The sequence below is a fragment of the Cenococcum geophilum genome (genome assembly GCF_001692895.1).
Source record: "Cenococcum geophilum 1.58 unplaced genomic scaffold K441scaffold_21, whole genome shotgun sequence".
In the NCBI taxonomy this organism is placed as follows: domain Eukaryota; kingdom Fungi; phylum Ascomycota; class Dothideomycetes; order Gloniales; family Gloniaceae; genus Cenococcum; species Cenococcum geophilum.
The window spans coordinates 2,067,004-2,085,022 of record NW_027137579.1 but is presented as its reverse complement, the minus strand read 5'-3'; the positions used below and the strand labels follow the sequence as shown (position 1 = coordinate 2,085,022).

Sequence of the window (18,019 nt, the reverse complement as noted above, 5' to 3'; positions counted from 1 at the left end):
GCCTGCCCTGATTCCGGTCTGCTTGTGATGTGTTCCCGGCCCTTGCAGAGCCACAACAGGAAGCCTGGGCGTGTTTATGAGGAAAAAGAAGTGGAGATTCAGTCGAGTAGAGTACAAGGCAGACAGAAGAGCTCGGGCTCAGCCTCTGGCCTAGGGCTTGCCATCTTCCTGGCAGAATACTTTCCGGTAGCATTAGTGCTAGTTTCTTCCTGTATGGACAAAACGTACCAAAGTGCTCTGATAAGCACCCGACTCTGTTGGCCCTCCGAGTTTGGCGGTCGCCCCGCCGACGGCCCTTCCGGCGACCGTGCCGGCTTCTCGCGCCCTCAGGGTTGAGATCTGCCCGCACAGCGACGAGCCAGCCAAGGGGGGAGAGTGCACGGTGAAGTGGCCGGTCGGCTGCTGGAGAGGGGAGGCGCAGCTCGTTCTTATAATCGGGTTATGGTTAGAAAGGCTAGATTTAACTCTGCCAACACACCATGAAGCAGTCCGCCCTGCATTTGAGGCAGAGAGAGAGGATGCCAGTTAATGGTGTTTCGATCCGAGAAGTGTGGACAATCTGATCAGGCTGTGATCCAAAAAGACGGGCGGCATTGACGTGTAACGCAAGGCTAGGATTTAGGGCGTTTGCCTCATTTCCGAGAGGATTTGCCTTTTCAATGAGGGTATGGAAAAAGAGCCTCAGGAGGGCCGCGTGACGCAGGCTTAGAACGAAGGACAGAAAAGCCCTGTCTCCTCAGGTGCCCGCCGGTGAAGAGTGAGGTATTAAGGAATCAGGGCGAGAGCGAGGCTTAAAGCCGGGGCGTCGAGGTGAGGGCGCTGGGCGCTGGGGAGCTTACTTGGCGTTACAGTGTGACGCGAATTTGCTAAGCGGCAGGCAATTGGAGGCGCTGACGCAGCAACTGGTCTTCCCTATTCTTCTGCCAAACCCTGTCAGTCTTCTGGAGAACATTGGCATTTTCGAAACATGAAGAGACGATGAAGGAACGATGAATTGGCGATGGACTGACGATGAAGACAAGTTGCCGGGAGACCCCGCATCGATCAGATAACTTAATCGAGCTTGGTCCAATCAGCATATGATCCCCATCACGTGATAACACGTGACTTATCTTTCCCGCGAATGAGGCTGAGCTCCGCAAAGGACATGGCCCTGTCAGCAACATCCACTTTTCCATCTATGGCGACTCCACGGAGTGAGAGGACCATCAATAGGTCTGCTGCTGCTGTCATTCCTCTCTTTATGATAGCTGCCGTTGTATATGTTACTTGGGTAATCGTAGTTAAAGTCACAGGTGCGCCTCTGGCCTTAATTGCTTCAAATGTGATATTGACCCTTCGCAGTGGAATATCTCATCCATCCATCCAGAGAACTCCGGCAACTGGGTATTTATCCTCGTCATGGCGCTGCCATTGCGATCCTAGTCCTATACTTTATCCTCGTACTACCTATGGCGTTTTGTTACTTTAGAACCCTTCAAATTATCTGGACCGACCCAGGATATACTCCTCTTGGGCAAGGTGTAGGGAAAGACACGGCCCCGGGCTTGGAACAATTTTATACCAAGGATGTCTTCGTGTGCGATCCCCAAGGCAAGCCTATATGGTGTGACAAATGTAAGAACTGGAAACTAGATCGAACCCATCATTGTAGCCAGATTGGACGCTGCGTTCATAGGATGGATCATTTCTGCCCGTGGGTAGGAGGTATAGTCTCTGAGAACAACCTTAAATTCTTTATCCAATTCAATTCGTATGGAGCGCTCTACACAAGCTTTGTAATGATAGTTATGGCCGTTCTATTAGCGGAGCGGAAGCGAAAGGTTGGTTTTTCTCGCCTTTTAATTGTCAATCTGCATTTTCTTTTGCCTTTGGAATCTGCCTGCTCGTTATGGCGCTACCATCCCTCTTCTTTCATCCTTTCTCTTCCCCAGCGTATGAATTATATGCAGCGTGCAGCGCAGGTTTCTTGGCAGTAAAATATTCCTATAGTTCCGCACGCTGTCCCTTTATTCTTCTTTCATTGGAATCCTTATTCGAGAATCTCGTAGAGTATCCTGGCTCCAACGCTCGCCCGCGCTGAGCCTTTTCTTCAACTAATTATATTCGTACGAACCAACTGACATCCTCTATTTAGACTGCCGATGTACAGGCTACCTGGGCTGTTGCTCTTGCATTAGCTACTATGTTCTGTCTTTTCTCGGTCGGAATGGCTGCGAGTACGCTTCAACTTACCTCGCAAAATCTCACAACTATTGAGAACCTTGATAAGGGGAATGCCGTGTACTACCTTGCGGCACTAGTGGATTCTTCAGGGCCGGTAAGGTCGCCACTGAGCAGGCTCGGATATGGGCCTGGTGTTGTTACATACCCCAATCAAGCTCAGCAACCGCAGCCTCTCCAAGATCCAGGCGACCGTACGCATACGCGTGATTATGTTATCCTTCAAACAGAACCTGGGGACAACCCTTGGGATGTTGGTCCACTTCGCAATTTAAAGAGCGTTCTTGGGGATACATGGTACGATTGGTTGCTTCCTGTTAAATATAGTCCTTGCACGAAGCATGATCGGGATGATAGCCACTTCGAGTTTGGGCCAGTGGTAGAGAAGTTAAAGCGTCAAGCAGGCTTATTACCTGGCTACGCTACGGAGAAACTGGACCGACGTTGGCATAAAAGACGGCACAGGAGGCATAAGAGCGGAGCTAGCAACGGCGAACCCGAGGGATGAGAGGATAATACAGAGCAAAGAGTAAGGGAAGAGGGACATACCTGATAGGTCACAATAACTCGTATACGGAAATACTTCGAGTTACTAGGGCTGTATGGAAAGTGTCAACGGATTTACCTTCGAAATGTCATTCCAGGAGACCATCTTTGTACTTTGGGGGGTCAGCTAAACATAGCCCTCCAGTGTACGTGGCATTCTGAGATGGTTCGCCTTTCGACTAAAACATACAAAGTTTCTGATTGGCTATTAAGTAGCCGACTAACTAGAAAGCTCATCAGAGGCATTCTATCGCCTTGAATCACCAACCTCCAATTCCAGGATTGGTGGAAAGTAGTAGGGCATACAGACATGCCATGGAAGTTTCTGCCCAAAACATGCAATAAATGGGGCACTTACTCCAGGGTTGTGGCCCTTCGATTAGGCCGCAATGCCCAACCTCTAAGCTAGCCGATCAATTTAAACTTCATAAAATACGGCTGCAAATCTTCATGAGGCGGGGCGTAGGTGTCTTGGGGTTGGAATGGTTATTGGAATGTTTCGTGTTTCAGCCAACTTTTTATAATCTTGGTTTTGGATGTTTTTCCAAGTCTGCGTTGCGCTTGTTGGATTGTTTTGGTCTCTTGTATACTTACTTTGTAATGATAGTTCTACCATAGATATCGATCCAATCAATATCTGAAAATTAACTACCTAATGCCTGCGCTAGTATAAATTATCGTTCTTATATCATTCATGTTGTTTCTTACGTGAGATTCCTTCGACGCGGCCTGTTCAGCCACCCCTGGCAATATCGTATTACATATCGTATTTCTCTTTTCACCGGGGCGGCTGGCAATTGTTGCTATGTTGCTCTATTGGAGAATAATACTCTCACTAAAAGCTTATTGATAATCTTGATCCGCTAGCAAATACAGATTTTGAAAGTCCGAAATTTTATTCCTGTTGTCTTTTTCACATGGCAGAGACAGTAATCTCTGATAACTAAGGCTTCCACATACATCTACTTTAGTACTTTCGTTTAGTGTTACTTAGCCTCCTGGCAAGCCAGACTGAGGCTGGCATCGTCACAGATATATCGCTCGAAGTCAGACTTGATAAGAAGCAAGCTGTCAAGCCCGCATGGACAAGTATATGGTAAGTGCACCGGTGCAAGGCACTTCTAGAGAGGTCCGTGATGATGTGCAAGGTGCTCGTAGTAGTCAAAGCGGGCTTGACAGCTTGCTTGTTACCAAGTCTGGCCCGGCCGAATCGTTTGTCGATGTCATACGTTAGATTTTGAGACAGGTTCACAAACACGCCTAAGCCGGTCGAAATCCTAAGAAAAAGGCAAAATCCTCGGGGTTATTTGTCAGTCAGCAACATTAAAGTGTCTCAAGTGTCTCTGCTGCCTTTCTAAAAGGCTAGGCAGGCGTTGCCTTACTCTAGTCACGCCTGCTGTTCATCTTTCTTAGGCGTCTAGTAAGTGCCAAGGGGATAGTTTCTTTCCGTCTCCGTAGATGAGTGGCGCTAAGTATCGCCCTACTCCTAGGTCTTATGGATATGTATTGTCTATGTCCTCTGGATTGGAAATTTGTTAGTCCCTTTGCTGCGTGAGCGCGAGAATTAAGACTCCATAGAATTGGCAATCTTGTTGAACCCACTCCAATATCTCTTTACCGCTAAAGTTGCGGTGCTCGCCTTAACACGGGATTTAAATATAGCCTCATAGGAACTCTGTGAGAAGTACTATATACTTGGTTTCGGAAGTATAGGGCTAGTTTATTTCACGGTGGCCTAATAACTGGCTCTGAATATACGGGGTAGGTTAGGCTAAGGCCTGCAATAAAATGTCTCAAAATTTGTAGAGGGATTATAGCCACGTAGGGGTCTGTGAAAGGGGTCCTCGTATCTCTAACCAGGATTGGCAGGTTAAGGGGTGGATTGGCAACTAAGTGGAGTTCGCGAGCTCTAATAAATGACACAAATCAAGGCTGCCCACTTCTCCTAGATATTTGTATGAAACAGAATTATGATACTTGAATCGAAATTAAAATGCCTAGGCACTCATGAGCGAGAGGGGACATTTCGCTGGGGAAATTAACACCCAAAGCAGAAAGTCAGTACGTAGCGAACTCCGTATAAACTTATGCCGAGCCCCGAATTCCTTCGATAACGCGTACGGCAAAACGTAGACCTGGCAGGAATGGCCACAACTAGCGGTTTCAACATGACTGCCTCCGCCATTGCTCTCTCTTACCACGTTGACCCAATATACTTGTTAAATACAGTCTTGCAGCAACAACTCTATTGTACATGTCACTCGTTTTTTCTTCATTAGAAGCTGTCATGTGAGAAGCCAACACATCCCAACGACGCGATACTGCGGATGAAACTTCTCCCTTGTTCCCTCAGTCCAACACCATTGCTACGTGGCAACTCCGCGTCATCGAAGCCATGGATCCTCATCGTTGCCCTGCTCGCGTCTGTTATCCCTTAACCCACTGGCGTCCACGAAGTAAGTGGTCCGTGCGGAACACTAGAATCCAAACACGCGTACAGTCGATTGCGTTGATCTAATTGGCTGGTTCCTATGGATAATGCATGGGAAGTTCAGCGGGTTAAGGGATAGCTACTACCGATATAGGTGCGCTCCTAGCTCAGCCACCCGGGACGCATATACGAATCTGTCGTATGTCTTGATTACTACAAGCGAGCGGACCCGAGCAAGATACAGAACAATGGGCGGTTCTGGAAGAGCTGTGTAAGGTCAATACCGTCCAAGATACGGCGACAATACTGTTCAGGTGGCAGGACCTTTGGGATTCTGTTCCAGGAATCTTTCTTGTAGTCCCGTACGGTGCACTGGCCGATAAGAAGATGGATTCTTACTCTTGGACTTGCTGGCGCTAAGTGTACGATGCTATGGATCATATTCGTCTGTATGGTGTCCAGCATTGAAATTTCGAGTTCCTCGACCAATCTCTAACGGGAAAGCGCAGGCCACTTCCAACTGCCACTCAAGCTGACTTGGTTCTCTTCGGTATTTATAGTTATCTGTGGGGGCCCTACAGTAGCGGTTGCAGTTGTTTTCACGATGGTGTCCGATGTCGTTCCCACGGAAAACCGGTGGGGGTGTACTTTTCCGTTCAGATTTTCCACTGACTCTGGCGTAGAACAACTGTTTTTCCTTTATGTTACGGCAAGCGTGTTGGTAGCGGAACTAATCGCACCGGCGCTCAGTTCCATTCCTATGACAAACGGATTGTGGTCGCCGATTATACTGGGCGCTGTCATTGAAGGATTTTCTATTGTAATCGCTCTGTTCATCCCGGAGACTCTTCATTTGCGCAATGCAAAACCTCTGGAACCTTCCGAGATGAAAGAACAGCGCTCGATGGACATGGCTTCCCAGTGCTCGTCGAAGCAAGAAGGATATGGCTTTAAGGCTCAGATGCAGAGACTTCGAGACATGATGCAATTTTTGAAGCGCGGCATAAACCCTACCTTGGTCGTATTTACATTCCTGGTAAATCGGTTGGGAAGGCAACCTACCTACCTACTACTCCGATATTCATGGAAGAGGTGCCATTGGACTATGTAAAAGGCCAGTGTTGCTTTTGATACGATTAATTTTATTTTCTCACATTTCCTTATATAACATAGGCCACTTTGCTGCTTTTATTTCAGCTGGCTTGAATCTGGTCACACTACCAGTTTTACTGTTATAAGCATGATCATGCTCCGATGGCTTTCGGTCTCCCCGCAGAGAACAGATATGTTGGCTGCATGTGGCAGTGTTATTTTTACAGTTTTGGGTTTTCCATCATTGGGTTTTCAGTATTGTTGGTGGGAGGTAAGAGCTTGCCGTCCCATCAATGCAACCTTCCACTTTCCTAATTCCATATAGGACTAGTTCTGTACACATTTGGCACTAGATTTGCGGCAGCTATGTGCAGCGTTGCAATTTCCATGATTGGCGGACAAACCAGCCGTGATATTGCTCGACTTTTTGCCACGATCGCCATTATGGAAGCCTTGGGAGTGTTGCTCTCTTGACCTCTTCTCTCACTCGCATTCCGCTGGGGGATGAAACTCGGAGATGCGTGGCTAGGAGTACCGTTCCTTTTATGTGGGATACTGTTTGCTCTTATCATGATCATCACTTTCACTGTCTCTCTACGTGACCTAAGCATCCTACAAACGGAGGACGACGAAGTCATTGCATCCGCAGATGTAACTCAACCAATGCTCTTGGTTACAGAGGAGCCCCTCGTTCCCGGACATTTCCCCCTGAGATCTTGGAAGGCCAGCGGCTTCCCAACTCGAACATCACGGGCTTTTCTGATGAACGCAGTGCGGCGAGATAATATAGCGACTGCCTCCAGCGCGCTACTCTCACTAGAAACTTCGGGCAAGATTAGCAATACTTCATGCGCGACTACTCAACCAGAAGTTACTCCATAACTCCCAGGTGCTCCCGTATGATCCCGAAATGCTCCGAAGCATGAGACCATTACACGTGAGTTGTCCCGTCTCACTTACGAGAACTTCTGCATGCAAAAATGAACGAGGTATCTCTACTAAAAAAAGAGATACGAACGGATATACATTTACCTCTCACATCATAAACCCAGGGTCCGTCCCGGCCAGTCAGGATGGTTCGCCAAGATACTTCACAAATTCTTCATTAGCTCCGATGCGAATTCCGGACAATCCATAACCATTTCCTTCAGTCCATCCATTTGCTTTAGGTCCCTGAACCTTCTCTTAGCCGACTTGAGCAAACTGTCCTTCAATTCCCGAATAGTGTCGCAACTCCCTTGCTGCCGTTCTATCTCATGGATGCAAGGCAACATCTCAGCCTTCCATGTTTCAGACCGCAATCGCTTTTCGAATTTTTCCTTGGCGACTTCGAGAAGAGGCGGAATTCCGAAGCGATGGCCTGCGAGGCACATTTTGGCGTGCAAGACGAGCTCATTAGGTTGACTACCTGGGTCGGCGTGCACAGTGTGTGTTGAGGTATTGTCGGGCGATGATGAGCTCGCGGCCGGCGTTGGCAACGGTGATCCTTCCCTGCTCGTTGCTGGACGTGATTCGTTTTCTGATTCAGCGGGCGTGGGCGAAGATATGCTTCCCTGACATCCATCTTCTGGAGGTGGCGGCGCATGGCCCTCAGCACCAGAGTCGTGAGAGAAAAGACTACTCCGGTCGTGGGGGAGGCCGAACGAGAGCTGGGGCCCGCTATCGGCGTAGTCGAGTGTGTAGAGGAATGTAAGTACGGCGGCGATGACGTCAGGTTCCTCGTCTGAATCGAGCCATATTTTCATGGGAGAGGCTGGAGAGCTCTGGCGATATCATTAGCGAGTCTGGCCGTTGTGCCTTCTACTTATGGATGGTTGGCCTAGAGATGAGAGGGAGGCGGAGCCGTTGGTGAGATTTACATAGTCAAGATATTGAAGGGCTGGTTCACATTTATCCTCGAACCAGGTCGAGCGCGGACACACAATGGCGCGATGAACTGGGTAGCGGTCGCTGCCGCAAATAACAAGAAGATCTGAGTATTTGTTCTTTTCGATCAGGCTGCGAAGTGTTAGGCGTAGTTGAGAACAGGAAGCGGCGAGACAGACCTCACTACACCGTCATAATGAGCCCTATGCGATGAATTTAATTTGATGCTGGTTGCATTGTCTGGATGTCCGTAGGGTTTGATGGATTTTGTGTGACCGTCTTCTGCGGGTTTGCTCTCATCGGGCTTGCTCCCAGCCGATCCCATGGCCGTGCGTTTGAGTAGCTAAAGTCGTGTACAACTACTGTGAGCTACTACAGAAGGATTAATTGTGATTGGAATAATGCTGAATTCACGTCAATCCGGACAATATATAGTCCTGAGAGGTTGTTGCCTGTTTCTATGCGATGACCCCTCGTGCGCCGCCATGGAAGGCCGAGGAAAGGCCGAGGAAAGGCTGAAGTCTCAAGAAAGGGAAGTCGACCTTCGTCCTCGAGTCTGAAGCTCGTCTAACCTTTCATACCGCAAAGCAGCGGGAAGAGTGACCTCTAGATATTGTAATGCTTACTTCGACCCCATTATCCCTTGATCCGTCATGGCCGAATTGAGGAAGATCCGTGCACGAACATCAGAATCAAAACAACGGGTGGGGTCTTGATCTTATTGATCTAATTGGCTAGCCCTTATCGATAACCGTTCGACCAGTTTTAACGGGTTAAGGATAATTCATCCCCAGATGTCACGCACGTGTCCCTTTCTTTGATTGGCAGCCACGAGTGCAGATCCGCAGCGTGCACCTGAAGCTAAACGCGGCGCGACAGAAACGTCCAAGGCATTGCGCGTCGTGTCTCGGAGATATGTAACTCAACTTCTCACCATCACACTGCCGCATTTGATGCGCTCTTGCCTGCAGAGAGTTGCAGACAATGAGAGGCAATGACAGCAAGCATGACCTTCAATTGCGCTAAGGTAGTCACGATTCGGCCTTGTTTGTTTGTTTCTGTTCTTCCAGTCGTCCGATTTTCCTATGATGAGCTTTTCTTCTTTTCAAACTTCATCCCCACCGGCACCGTGTCTTGGCGTATTGTTGTCCAAGCCTTGATCAGCCTTGATCAGCCTTGACTATACGGCATCTTCCCCGAACTGCTAGTTGCAGCAATACTCGTATCTCCTCCAAATTGCCTGATTGTAGCTTTCGATGCCCGCCTGTGCTTCCAGCAATGCCAGAACCCGCCTTAGTCGGTCAAAATCGACCCCGACGGTTCACCAACGAGCCGTAGGGGTCACCCCAGAGCTAATGGATCCAGACGTGGCCCAAAAACATGCCTTAGTTGCAGCTACAACAGCCTACGCGAGGGCTCATGCAACGGACATAGCCGAGAGGTCAAAGAGCCGCGATTCTGGCATGCGGATGTCGAAAAGCAATGCAAGTAGGAAGCCTGAGGGCCGCCATTTTCCGCCCCGGGAATCCAGTCTCCGCTTCTCTCAGTCCGAAAAAGGCGGGTACATGTCTAGCGTTCCTCACCATCAGCGTAGCACAGCTAGTAAAAACGTCCCGCTAGTTCATAGAGCAGGACTGGGGGAGACGGTGATCTCTCCGCCTTCATTGGCTGGCAGTGAGAACACTCGACCTGGAACGCAGGCCCGCAATCAGTGGAATGTCATATCTTCCCCAACTGCAACCGATCATATCCGCAAGGTGCGGTCGATGTATTACGCAAGCAGCGTTCAAGCTGGTTCACCAATCGGCCAACCACCAGCGAAATACCTTACGGCACCTCGCACCGCAAATCCTGTGCCTGAACGCTGCAGGTCCTTGCTTTCTGACCTTGGCGTGGTAAGCATACCGGCAGCGACAGCACACCCCCCTGCAACAATATCTGGCAATGAGTCCCTCGACAAGGCCCGTGACAGATGCCTCCAGGACTTTCAGAACCGGAAACTTCGCGAGAGACCCTCTTTCATTATGGCTCCGTTCAAGAAACGGCATAAAAAGGCCACGAAAAAACTCACAAAGCCACAGGTCGGAAAGGTGACATACGATAATAATATGCCGTCGAGTGGCATCGATGAGGATGTGAAGAAGCCGTTAAGTGGGCTAGAGAAACCGAAAAGGTCAATTTCCAACTCACTTAGAAACAAGATCAAACGCGTCTTCCACAGGCCGTCGAATGCTTCCACCACACTTCCAGTCCAGCATGTTGAGGCTAGCAGAGAGTATTTCGGCAATCACGGCTCGCGCTCCCTAGTCGTTCCTTCAAGCTTCGAGAATATCCCTGGCCACGATAAAGAAACGCTGTCGCGTGCCCGATCACGGGCTTCTTCTCTTGAAATACCACCCTCATTAGCCTGTGCGAAATCGGGGGAAAGTAGCACTGCTGCTAGAAGCGAAGTTGATGCTAGTGAGCCAGGATCTCGAGTGACGAGTTGGACAAACTCATCTGCCGGGAACACAGTCACGACCAGAGACACCAAGCGGCTATCTGTTATTCATGAAGCCAATCCTAGCATAACCAGCGCTGCGAGTGTCGCATTAGCTTCATCAAATTATCAGTCACCTCCTGTCCCTAGATTAATGGCTTTCCGAAATCCTATGTCTATAGAAGGCGTTGTGGAGGAAGCTCCTGCGACTATCGATCCTCAAAGAGTCTTTTCCGCTTTGATGAAGGAGATAAATGGTGTCAACCCGGAGATAGAGGATGATACAGATGAGGGGACCGAAAATGATGTTTTCGTCTCTAGCAGGGGCACTCACAGCCAAACAGCCTCTACATTAACTATGCAGAGCCGGATGAACTCGACTACGTCCGGCCTCAATCGTGCTACCAAAGCTACCATCAAGAATGTCACCCCAGATCAGCCAAAGACTCCGGTTAGGACAACCAGCGTTCGTGGAGCTGTGCGCATCCCAAGGGCAGATCCGTCATATAGTTCCACGAATGAGGAGTCTGGTTCTCAGGGCAGCGGCAAGTCTGGCAGTCAAATCACCGTTCGGCGGAAGAGGAGTGGCAGTTCTCAGCCTCGCAATCGTCCCCAACAAATTCCAAAGGCTACACCACCTACTGCCGAACAAATTTCCAGCCGGGTTGAGAGGTCAAAAGGCAGATGGAAGACTCCGCTTGAGGAAGACAGCTTCCCTTTCTTCCCAAAATCCACGAAGCGCGCTTATACCGTGACAAAGCTAGCAAGAAGCATTTCACGGAAGCCATCAGTTAAGAGGTCACCATCTTTCAAGCAATCTGGTTCAAGAGCACAGACGCCTGCCCTCCAGAAGGGATCTAAAAATGGCCCTTGGCTACTTCCAGGAGGCGTCACGTCTCCCCTCTCACCGAGCGTCTATTCGCAAGCTAGTGATGAACAGTCAGTCAAACCGAATGATAGTGCCGTCTCTCTTGTCGAATCTGAGACCGGTGAGACTGGCACTGCTGTTATCATTACTAGCCACCCAGTCAAAAGCTATGTCATTGGTGCACCCTACTCAAAACCTCGAATTGTCAACCATTCTGCTCGATCTAGTAAGGACTGGAAAGACTGGCTATCTCGAGAGGTTTCCGAACTCGAGCACCCTCAGCAAGAAGATTTGGCAATCAACGGCCGATATGCAAATACCGGTTATCACCGCAAACCAGTCCAGATTGTAGAAAGCGAAGATGTCACCATTGGCGGGTCCGAAAGCGGCATTAGGAAAGCCTCTGGCCTTCTTGCAAGATACCATCGCCCGAAACTTGTCGAAAACCCTCCAAGCCGGGCTAAAAATCATTCGTCGAGTAGACCGAAGTTAGAGCGTCGATCATCAAGTAGAATGAACGACCGCTTCCCTATGATTGATACAGGACGAAAATTCAGCAATCAAAGCAACAGCCCCAAAACGTTGCGAATTCGCAGGACACCAGAAACTGACACGCCTCCAACGAGATTCTCGCCGAGCCCAAAGCTGAAAGTATATTCAGATTACACCTCACCACTCCCTGAGAAACCCACACGCTCTGAACAAACTCCCACACCAAGCGAGGTAGATAAAGGAAAAGAGAAGAAAGACAACAAAAAGGAAAATATTCAGACCTCCACATCAACCAAATCCCTCTGCATCGCTCCCCAGCGCCTGACCCATCCCCAGACCTCCCAGGCCCTAGATTTCTCCATCTGGGCTCGCAGTAATTCCGGTCTCGCCCACTACACTACCTCCACTGCTGACCCGCACATCCGCCCCTCTGAATCCCCAGCCACGCCGCCCCGCCCCAGCCTGCGCGCTTCTAACAGCTCCTCCAGCAAAATCGCCAGCAGACCCAAATCCGCGATCGACCTCCGCAGCCCTAATGCTCATGGTCTTCCCGCTTCTTCTGCGACCGTGGGAGGAGTTGAGAAGAGGAGGAGTGGCCCCGCCGGCCATCCAATAACTCACGTCCGCCGCAAACCCATCACTGGCCGTGCGCTCGAAGGCGACACACTCCAGATGATTCTTGCCGGGCCTTACTCCGCCACTGCTGTTACTGCGGCGTGCCCCAGCCCACCGTCTCGCTCCCCACCCGCTCCATACGCGCTGCGTAAGGTTGCACTAGGCACTAGCTCGAGCGATCTGGCTCTCGACAAGGAACCAGACCCCGGCTTCGAGGCGGGTTGGGGCATTGAGAGTGCGCTTGGGGAGCCTGTTGCTACTTTGAGAAGTGTTGAGAGTGCGGCAGGACCGGTCACCCCGACGACAGGGCAGAGGATGGCGGAAAGGTTTTTAAGGGAGAGGAGTGCGGAGAGTGAAACTCCTGTCAGATTGACGCCGGCTTTTCTGTAGTGGGTTTTGGATTGGCAACGGGTTAACATCAAGGTTTGCGAATGTGGCTTATTATCACTGCATCGATTACAAGGCGGGCTGGGATATGGTCTTATTGTGTATTCTTGGCTGGTTGGAAAATGGTGGATTTGGGATTGTCTGGCTGAGTCTGGGCTTTGGGTCTACGTCCGTTTGAAGCTGAACGGATGATGCTGGTACGATAGGTCTGGGCTGTCTTTCATTGAGTATGAATTGATGAGATATGTCTATACTGTATATAATGACCGTCCCACTTGATGGAATGTTTAACTGGCATTTTAGCTGGCTGCATGGACGTTAGGTTCAAAATTAAAAACATTAGGAATTACATTTTAAGAAATAGCTAGGGTATTTCTCGATGCGGGCGAACCTCAGAAGGGCATATCATAATAAGATCATTCTAATTTCTCTTCACGTATTAATCTCTTCGGTAGTCTTCCTATGTCCTCGCACATTGAAGTCATACTATCCCACGCAAGGAAGAAAGGCATGTTGTGAAGAGCGACAATGGGGAGCCGCCTTAGCCCGTATGTCTTCCAGTTCCCCCACCTGCTGTTATCTTCAACTGGAAAATCCAATACTCTCCGGGCTCCAGTCCCGAAACGCATCCAGTAATACCCCATTATTAAACGTAAGTCAGCCTTGAATTTCAGTGAATAGACCAGTTAGAATTATCCACGTAATAATTCAAATAGATAGGGGGATATTCGGCGATGTCACGATAACCCAACCAATCAAACCCGATGAGCCAAAACATTCTCAGAACAAGCCGAACCGATGGTATCCGATGCACTCGAAGACACCAGTCGTGGTAGTACGGCTTTGCTAATATCACAATATTTCTTTCCTTGTTGGAAATCGAAACATCCGGGAGAGGATACTCATAGATAAGAGAGATGAGGTGAATTGAATTCAGGGCTTGCACTTCAGTGTCGAAAGTGCCCCAGCCTAGCCTATCCCCGGAGTCATCGAAGATCACACATGTTGGCCTGCAAGCCTACCGATAACGCGGTGGGACCTAGAGATTTATCGTGGAGAAACTCCCTATCTTCGCTGCTCAGCCAATAGGAGTTGCCCTCATGGTCCATGTACCCTAAGGGACAGCTGAAGCTGTCGTCCCAGTTGGGGACTGCACATTTGACCTCTGCTGCGGGTTTCATTCTCACTGTTGTGGATAGCTTGACNGCATGACGGTGATTGGGCCGCACGTTCGTTCCAGGAGATGGGAGTAGATGGAATACTTCACCCACGGTGGATGCCCACGACCAGGATACCGCCCCCGCTGAGACAGCAGCTATCGTCGCGCATTTTCTGGTGCTCTCTTGCCAAGCCCTCGAGCGCAGTTAGCCGGTCCGTATCATATGTGAGATAGCGCTTGGAGAATTGCTCGATTATCGAGTCCCATCATGTTTCTCGAGCGGCACTGAAAACGGGATCGCTTGGGCCTGTTTCGTCCGATTCAACGGTTTTGCATGCCCAATAGATTGTGCTCTTCAAAATGTGTATCATCCTGGGTGAGAGCAACCATTCTTGAGTCGTCCAGCCTCGCGTGTTTGGGGTAGTGGTGTCCAGGATTAAGTCCAGAGAATTTAGATCTTCCCCATCTATGCCCTAGCTTAATTTTAGTGAGATAAAGGAACCGCTGGAATCCTCGCAGCTTTGGGTTGTAAATGTTATTTCTATTAGAGCGGGAAGTGAGGGATGATCAAAATATAGCCTTTGAGTGGAATGCTCAGCGTCTAAAGCCGCGACTGTCACTGCTGGTATGTGGTTCCCATTACAGTAGACTCCCGTAGCTAGTCATCGTTATCATCTTGGATGATACAAAGCGAATCTATCCAGAGATACCGGATATTAACTGTACAGGTGACAAGTATTGCATCACGAAAGCTCCTAGATAGCAGTGATCTATTGGACCGGAGCTGATTTGGCGCGTTTAGCTGGAGCCAATTTTCATGGCGGTGGATCCGGTGATTTGATTGGTAGATTTTGAGGCTCTGGAGCTCTTAGTCGCGGACGATTTCTACATATGTCAGCATCTTCTTAAGGCGCTGACTAATGCCGGAAGAGGCGTTTCAAAACGCCGGGCTGCGCGCCGACCCTGAGGCGTGCTTCGTTAAAACTCGTACTGCATATGCGCAGCACGTTCATCGCTGGCTGTGCGGTTCTCTGATGATAACTTCAGTTTTCTGGGGTGGTCTGACGACTCTCTGCCCTTGAGGCGGTTTTCATTGCACAGTTTCTTTATTGTATCCCTTAACCCGCTGGCGTCCACGGCGTACGGTCGATTGCGTTGATCTAATTGGCTGGTTCTTATCGATAACGCGTGGACGAATTTCAGCGGGCTAAGGATAGTGTTTCATAAAAATCAGACGTGCAAATATTCCGTCCCGCCTTGATTGTTAATTCATCGGCCCCTTGATATAGCATCCGGCTACGACATGTACCGGTTCCGTGTTCTGGTATTTTTCTGCCTCACAGCATTCGTCATGGGCCTCATACTGCAAAAGGAATTTGCACTGCTGTCAATCATGTCTACTAATCTACTGAAAAACTCCTTACAAATCGTCGAAAGACTCCCGCTTCAGTTCCGTCTAGGAAGCCAATACAAAAGCAATGGCCTTGCTTCTGCTGGAGCAATTAGCTCTACAATTCATTCACCTACTCCTCGCATATCCAATCCCCTCTTCCCTCCGTCTACTCGTAACTTTTCGTCTACCAAAACAGCCATGACATCCTCTAAAAGTTTCTTCAATGCAGTGAAAGACCGCCGCTCGATTTATGCGCTTAACAAAGAATCTCCAGTCTCAGACGAGGCGATTGAGGAACTTGTTAAGCAGACCATCCTCCATGCTCCCAGCTTCTTTAATACCCAGAGTGCCCGCTTGGTAGTTCTTCTGAAGAAAGAGCATGACGTTTTCTGGGATATGGTGAAGGAGGTGCTGAAGCCCGTGGTTCCTGAGGACCAATTTGCCGCAACCGAGCAAAGACTAAGTATGTTCCGCGGTGGCTATGGCACGGTAAGTCTCTATCAAACCCTTTTCCTTCCACTTTACCGCCGCCGCACAATTTGAAGCAGTCAAGCTTATGCCTTCCAAATATCCAGATCCTCTTCTTTGAAGACCCGGCTCCAGTCAACGATCTCATGGCAAAGTATCCTATCTACGCAGACAACATGCCGGCCTGGTCTCAACATGGCTCTGCGATGCACCAATATGTCCTCTGGGCTGGTCTCGAGGCTGAAGGCTTTGGCGCCAACCTTCAGCATTACAACCCGGTCATTGATCAAAAGGCACAGAACCATTGGAACATCCCGCTGGAGTGGAGCTTGAAGGCCCAACTAGTCTTCGGTGGCAAAGCGGGTGAGCCGAACGAGAAGACATACAAGCCGGTGGAAGAGAGAATGTTTGTCTATGGGAAATAAGGGATGCTCCAATGGGTGTTGGATGTATTGCCATAGAGCTTTTGGATCATCCAGCGTTGGCGTTTTAGAGGCATGTGGTATAGGCATAGAATACGAACATTGGGCTGCTTTCTAGCTTGTAGCACAATAGAGGAAAGATACAGTCTGCATTGTTGAATATGAGTTGATATTTCACTTAATTTACTATACTAAGAGCAGGAAGTGAGACCTAACGTACAGAACGAGGATGAAGATAGAGAGACAGAGTTTACTGCATCGCATATCCATATGTGCACCTGTTATGCAATGGATTCGTATTTTATGAACTTGGAAGCAGCGATCTTGTTGGATTGGCGGCAATATGGCGTGGATGGCTGGATCTAGTTTGCTTTGGGGTGGATCCACTGATTTAATCGGTGGCGCGAAGTGGATCTTAAAGCTTTGGAGCTCCTGGAGCGCCAGTTTTATACCCAATTAGGAGAGGGGGGCTGGGAAGGAAGGATTAATAAGGTATTAAAGCATGGTGTTAAGCCAACCAGTAGAGCTCTACGATGACTCGGAGTTTAAAAATAGGAGTGTTTTCCATACAATCTAGGAAGCCCGCCCACCTTACTTTCCTTTCCGTATCCTTCCTCCATAACACAATCGCGCTATAGCTCTACACCACCCTGGCGCATCCGGTTGAAAGCGCGTGTTGATCACGCTAATCAAAATGCGTAAATTTATACCTAAACAAAGGTAAAAACATGTTGAAGGCCGTGCGTATTACTTCCGACCGGAGATGACCCATGACTGTAGCTAGGGTGCCTATAGCATGCTAGCCCAGGCGGGAGCGCCCAAAGCGCCCAATACGTAAAGCCCGTTCTGCCACACAAAGGGATAGGGAAAATTATAAAAAGTGTTGCATTTCTTAATAAATGTTGGAAAACTGCCTCAGACGTGGTTAGCTTGCTGATCGAAAATCCGCTCACGGAATCACGTCTGAGATTGCTTGAGGTAACGTTGTAGGAGTTAATCGCTACTCGTGTTAGTGTGCAATTCGTCGTGGTATCTTTGCCATTTAATCGATCGTTAAAAGTTAACGGAGGGACACCGTACGTGCGCGCAGCTTTACTGCCGAATTCGAATTTGCCAGCTCTGAAATCGGCGATAACTAGTTGCAAGTTCTGCTCCTTTTAGTTATGTAAAAAATGGGGGGGACAAATCGGCGGTTTTATTTTGATTTGGTAGCGGGTTCAGTGGGTAGCCAGGTTCTAGGGGTCCGAGCTTAAGGGATGAGCCGCCGCCTAAGAGAGAAGACCTACAAATAGACAAATCCTGTGTACTAGGTTAATAATTGATAAAACTGCTGATTAAATATGTTCTTTTAAGCAGATGGTCAGAGATTATGCAATCCCTCGCGTACTGTCGTGGCAGAATATAAGAGGCACTTATCTTATGACATGCCGGGTGCGTGCCAGCGAGCAGCGCCAAAAAAAAGGCGGGGTAACGTCCGCGCAGCTTCTATAAACATGATTGGCTCCAGCTAGCGGTGCGAGTGCACATGCCTCGCCCCAGCGATTGCGACCGTTAGCTATTTATGACGCTAAAGTGAAA

General features: G+C 49.1%; 6 protein-coding genes across 6 annotated transcripts; 5 read left to right on the top strand and 1 right to left on the bottom strand.

Annotated features, from left to right (window-relative positions):
• Positions 1–1,180: 1,180 nt before the first annotated feature.
• On the top strand, positions 1,181–2,731 carry K441DRAFT_560593 (zf-DHHC-domain-containing protein; the record flags this gene model as incomplete). Its single annotated transcript, XM_067643496.1, has 3 exons — positions 1,181–1,295; positions 1,345–1,823; positions 2,138–2,731. The coding sequence occupies 3 exons, from the start codon at positions 1,181–1,183 to the stop codon at positions 2,729–2,731; spliced, it is 1,188 nt and encodes a 395-aa protein (XP_067504106.1).
• Positions 2,732–5,615: 2,884 nt separating this feature from the next.
• K441DRAFT_114343 (uncharacterized protein) lies at positions 5,616–6,556 on the top strand. Its single transcript, XM_067639979.1, has 4 exons — positions 5,616–5,649; positions 5,710–5,836; positions 5,884–6,314; positions 6,374–6,556. Exons 2-3 carry the CDS (start codon positions 5,815–5,817, stop codon positions 6,309–6,311), a joined length of 450 nt encoding a protein of 149 aa, XP_067504105.1. The 5' UTR covers positions 5,616–5,649; positions 5,710–5,814; the 3' UTR covers positions 6,312–6,314; positions 6,374–6,556.
• K441DRAFT_114344 (uncharacterized protein) lies at positions 6,557–7,279 on the top strand. Its single transcript, XM_067639980.1, has 2 exons — positions 6,557–6,563; positions 6,618–7,279. The coding sequence occupies exon 2, from the start codon at positions 6,797–6,799 to the stop codon at positions 7,172–7,174; it is 378 nt and encodes a 125-aa protein (XP_067504104.1). The 5' UTR covers positions 6,557–6,563; positions 6,618–6,796; the 3' UTR covers positions 7,175–7,279.
• Positions 7,280–7,383: 104 nt separating this feature from the next.
• Positions 7,384–8,483, bottom strand: K441DRAFT_560365 (uncharacterized protein; the record flags this gene model as incomplete). Its single annotated transcript, XM_067643490.1, has 3 exons — positions 7,384–8,015; positions 8,181–8,290; positions 8,338–8,483. The coding sequence occupies 3 exons, from the start codon at positions 8,481–8,483 to the stop codon at positions 7,384–7,386; spliced, it is 888 nt and encodes a 295-aa protein (XP_067504103.1).
• A 931-nt stretch (positions 8,484–9,414) lies between these two features.
• Positions 9,415–13,342, top strand: K441DRAFT_636439 (uncharacterized protein; the record flags this gene model as incomplete). The annotated part of the gene is made up of 1 exon (XM_067646478.1): positions 9,415–13,342. The coding sequence occupies one exon, from the start codon at positions 9,415–9,417 to the stop codon at positions 13,000–13,002; it is 3,588 nt and encodes a 1,195-aa protein (XP_067504102.1). The 3' UTR covers positions 13,003–13,342.
• Positions 13,343–15,749: 2,407 nt separating this feature from the next.
• On the top strand, positions 15,750–16,444 carry K441DRAFT_560674 (Nitroreductase; the record flags this gene model as incomplete). Its single annotated transcript, XM_067643500.1, has 2 exons — positions 15,750–16,040; positions 16,127–16,444. The coding sequence occupies 2 exons, from the start codon at positions 15,750–15,752 to the stop codon at positions 16,442–16,444; spliced, it is 609 nt and encodes a 202-aa protein (XP_067504101.1).
• Positions 16,445–18,019: the final 1,575 nt, after the last annotated feature.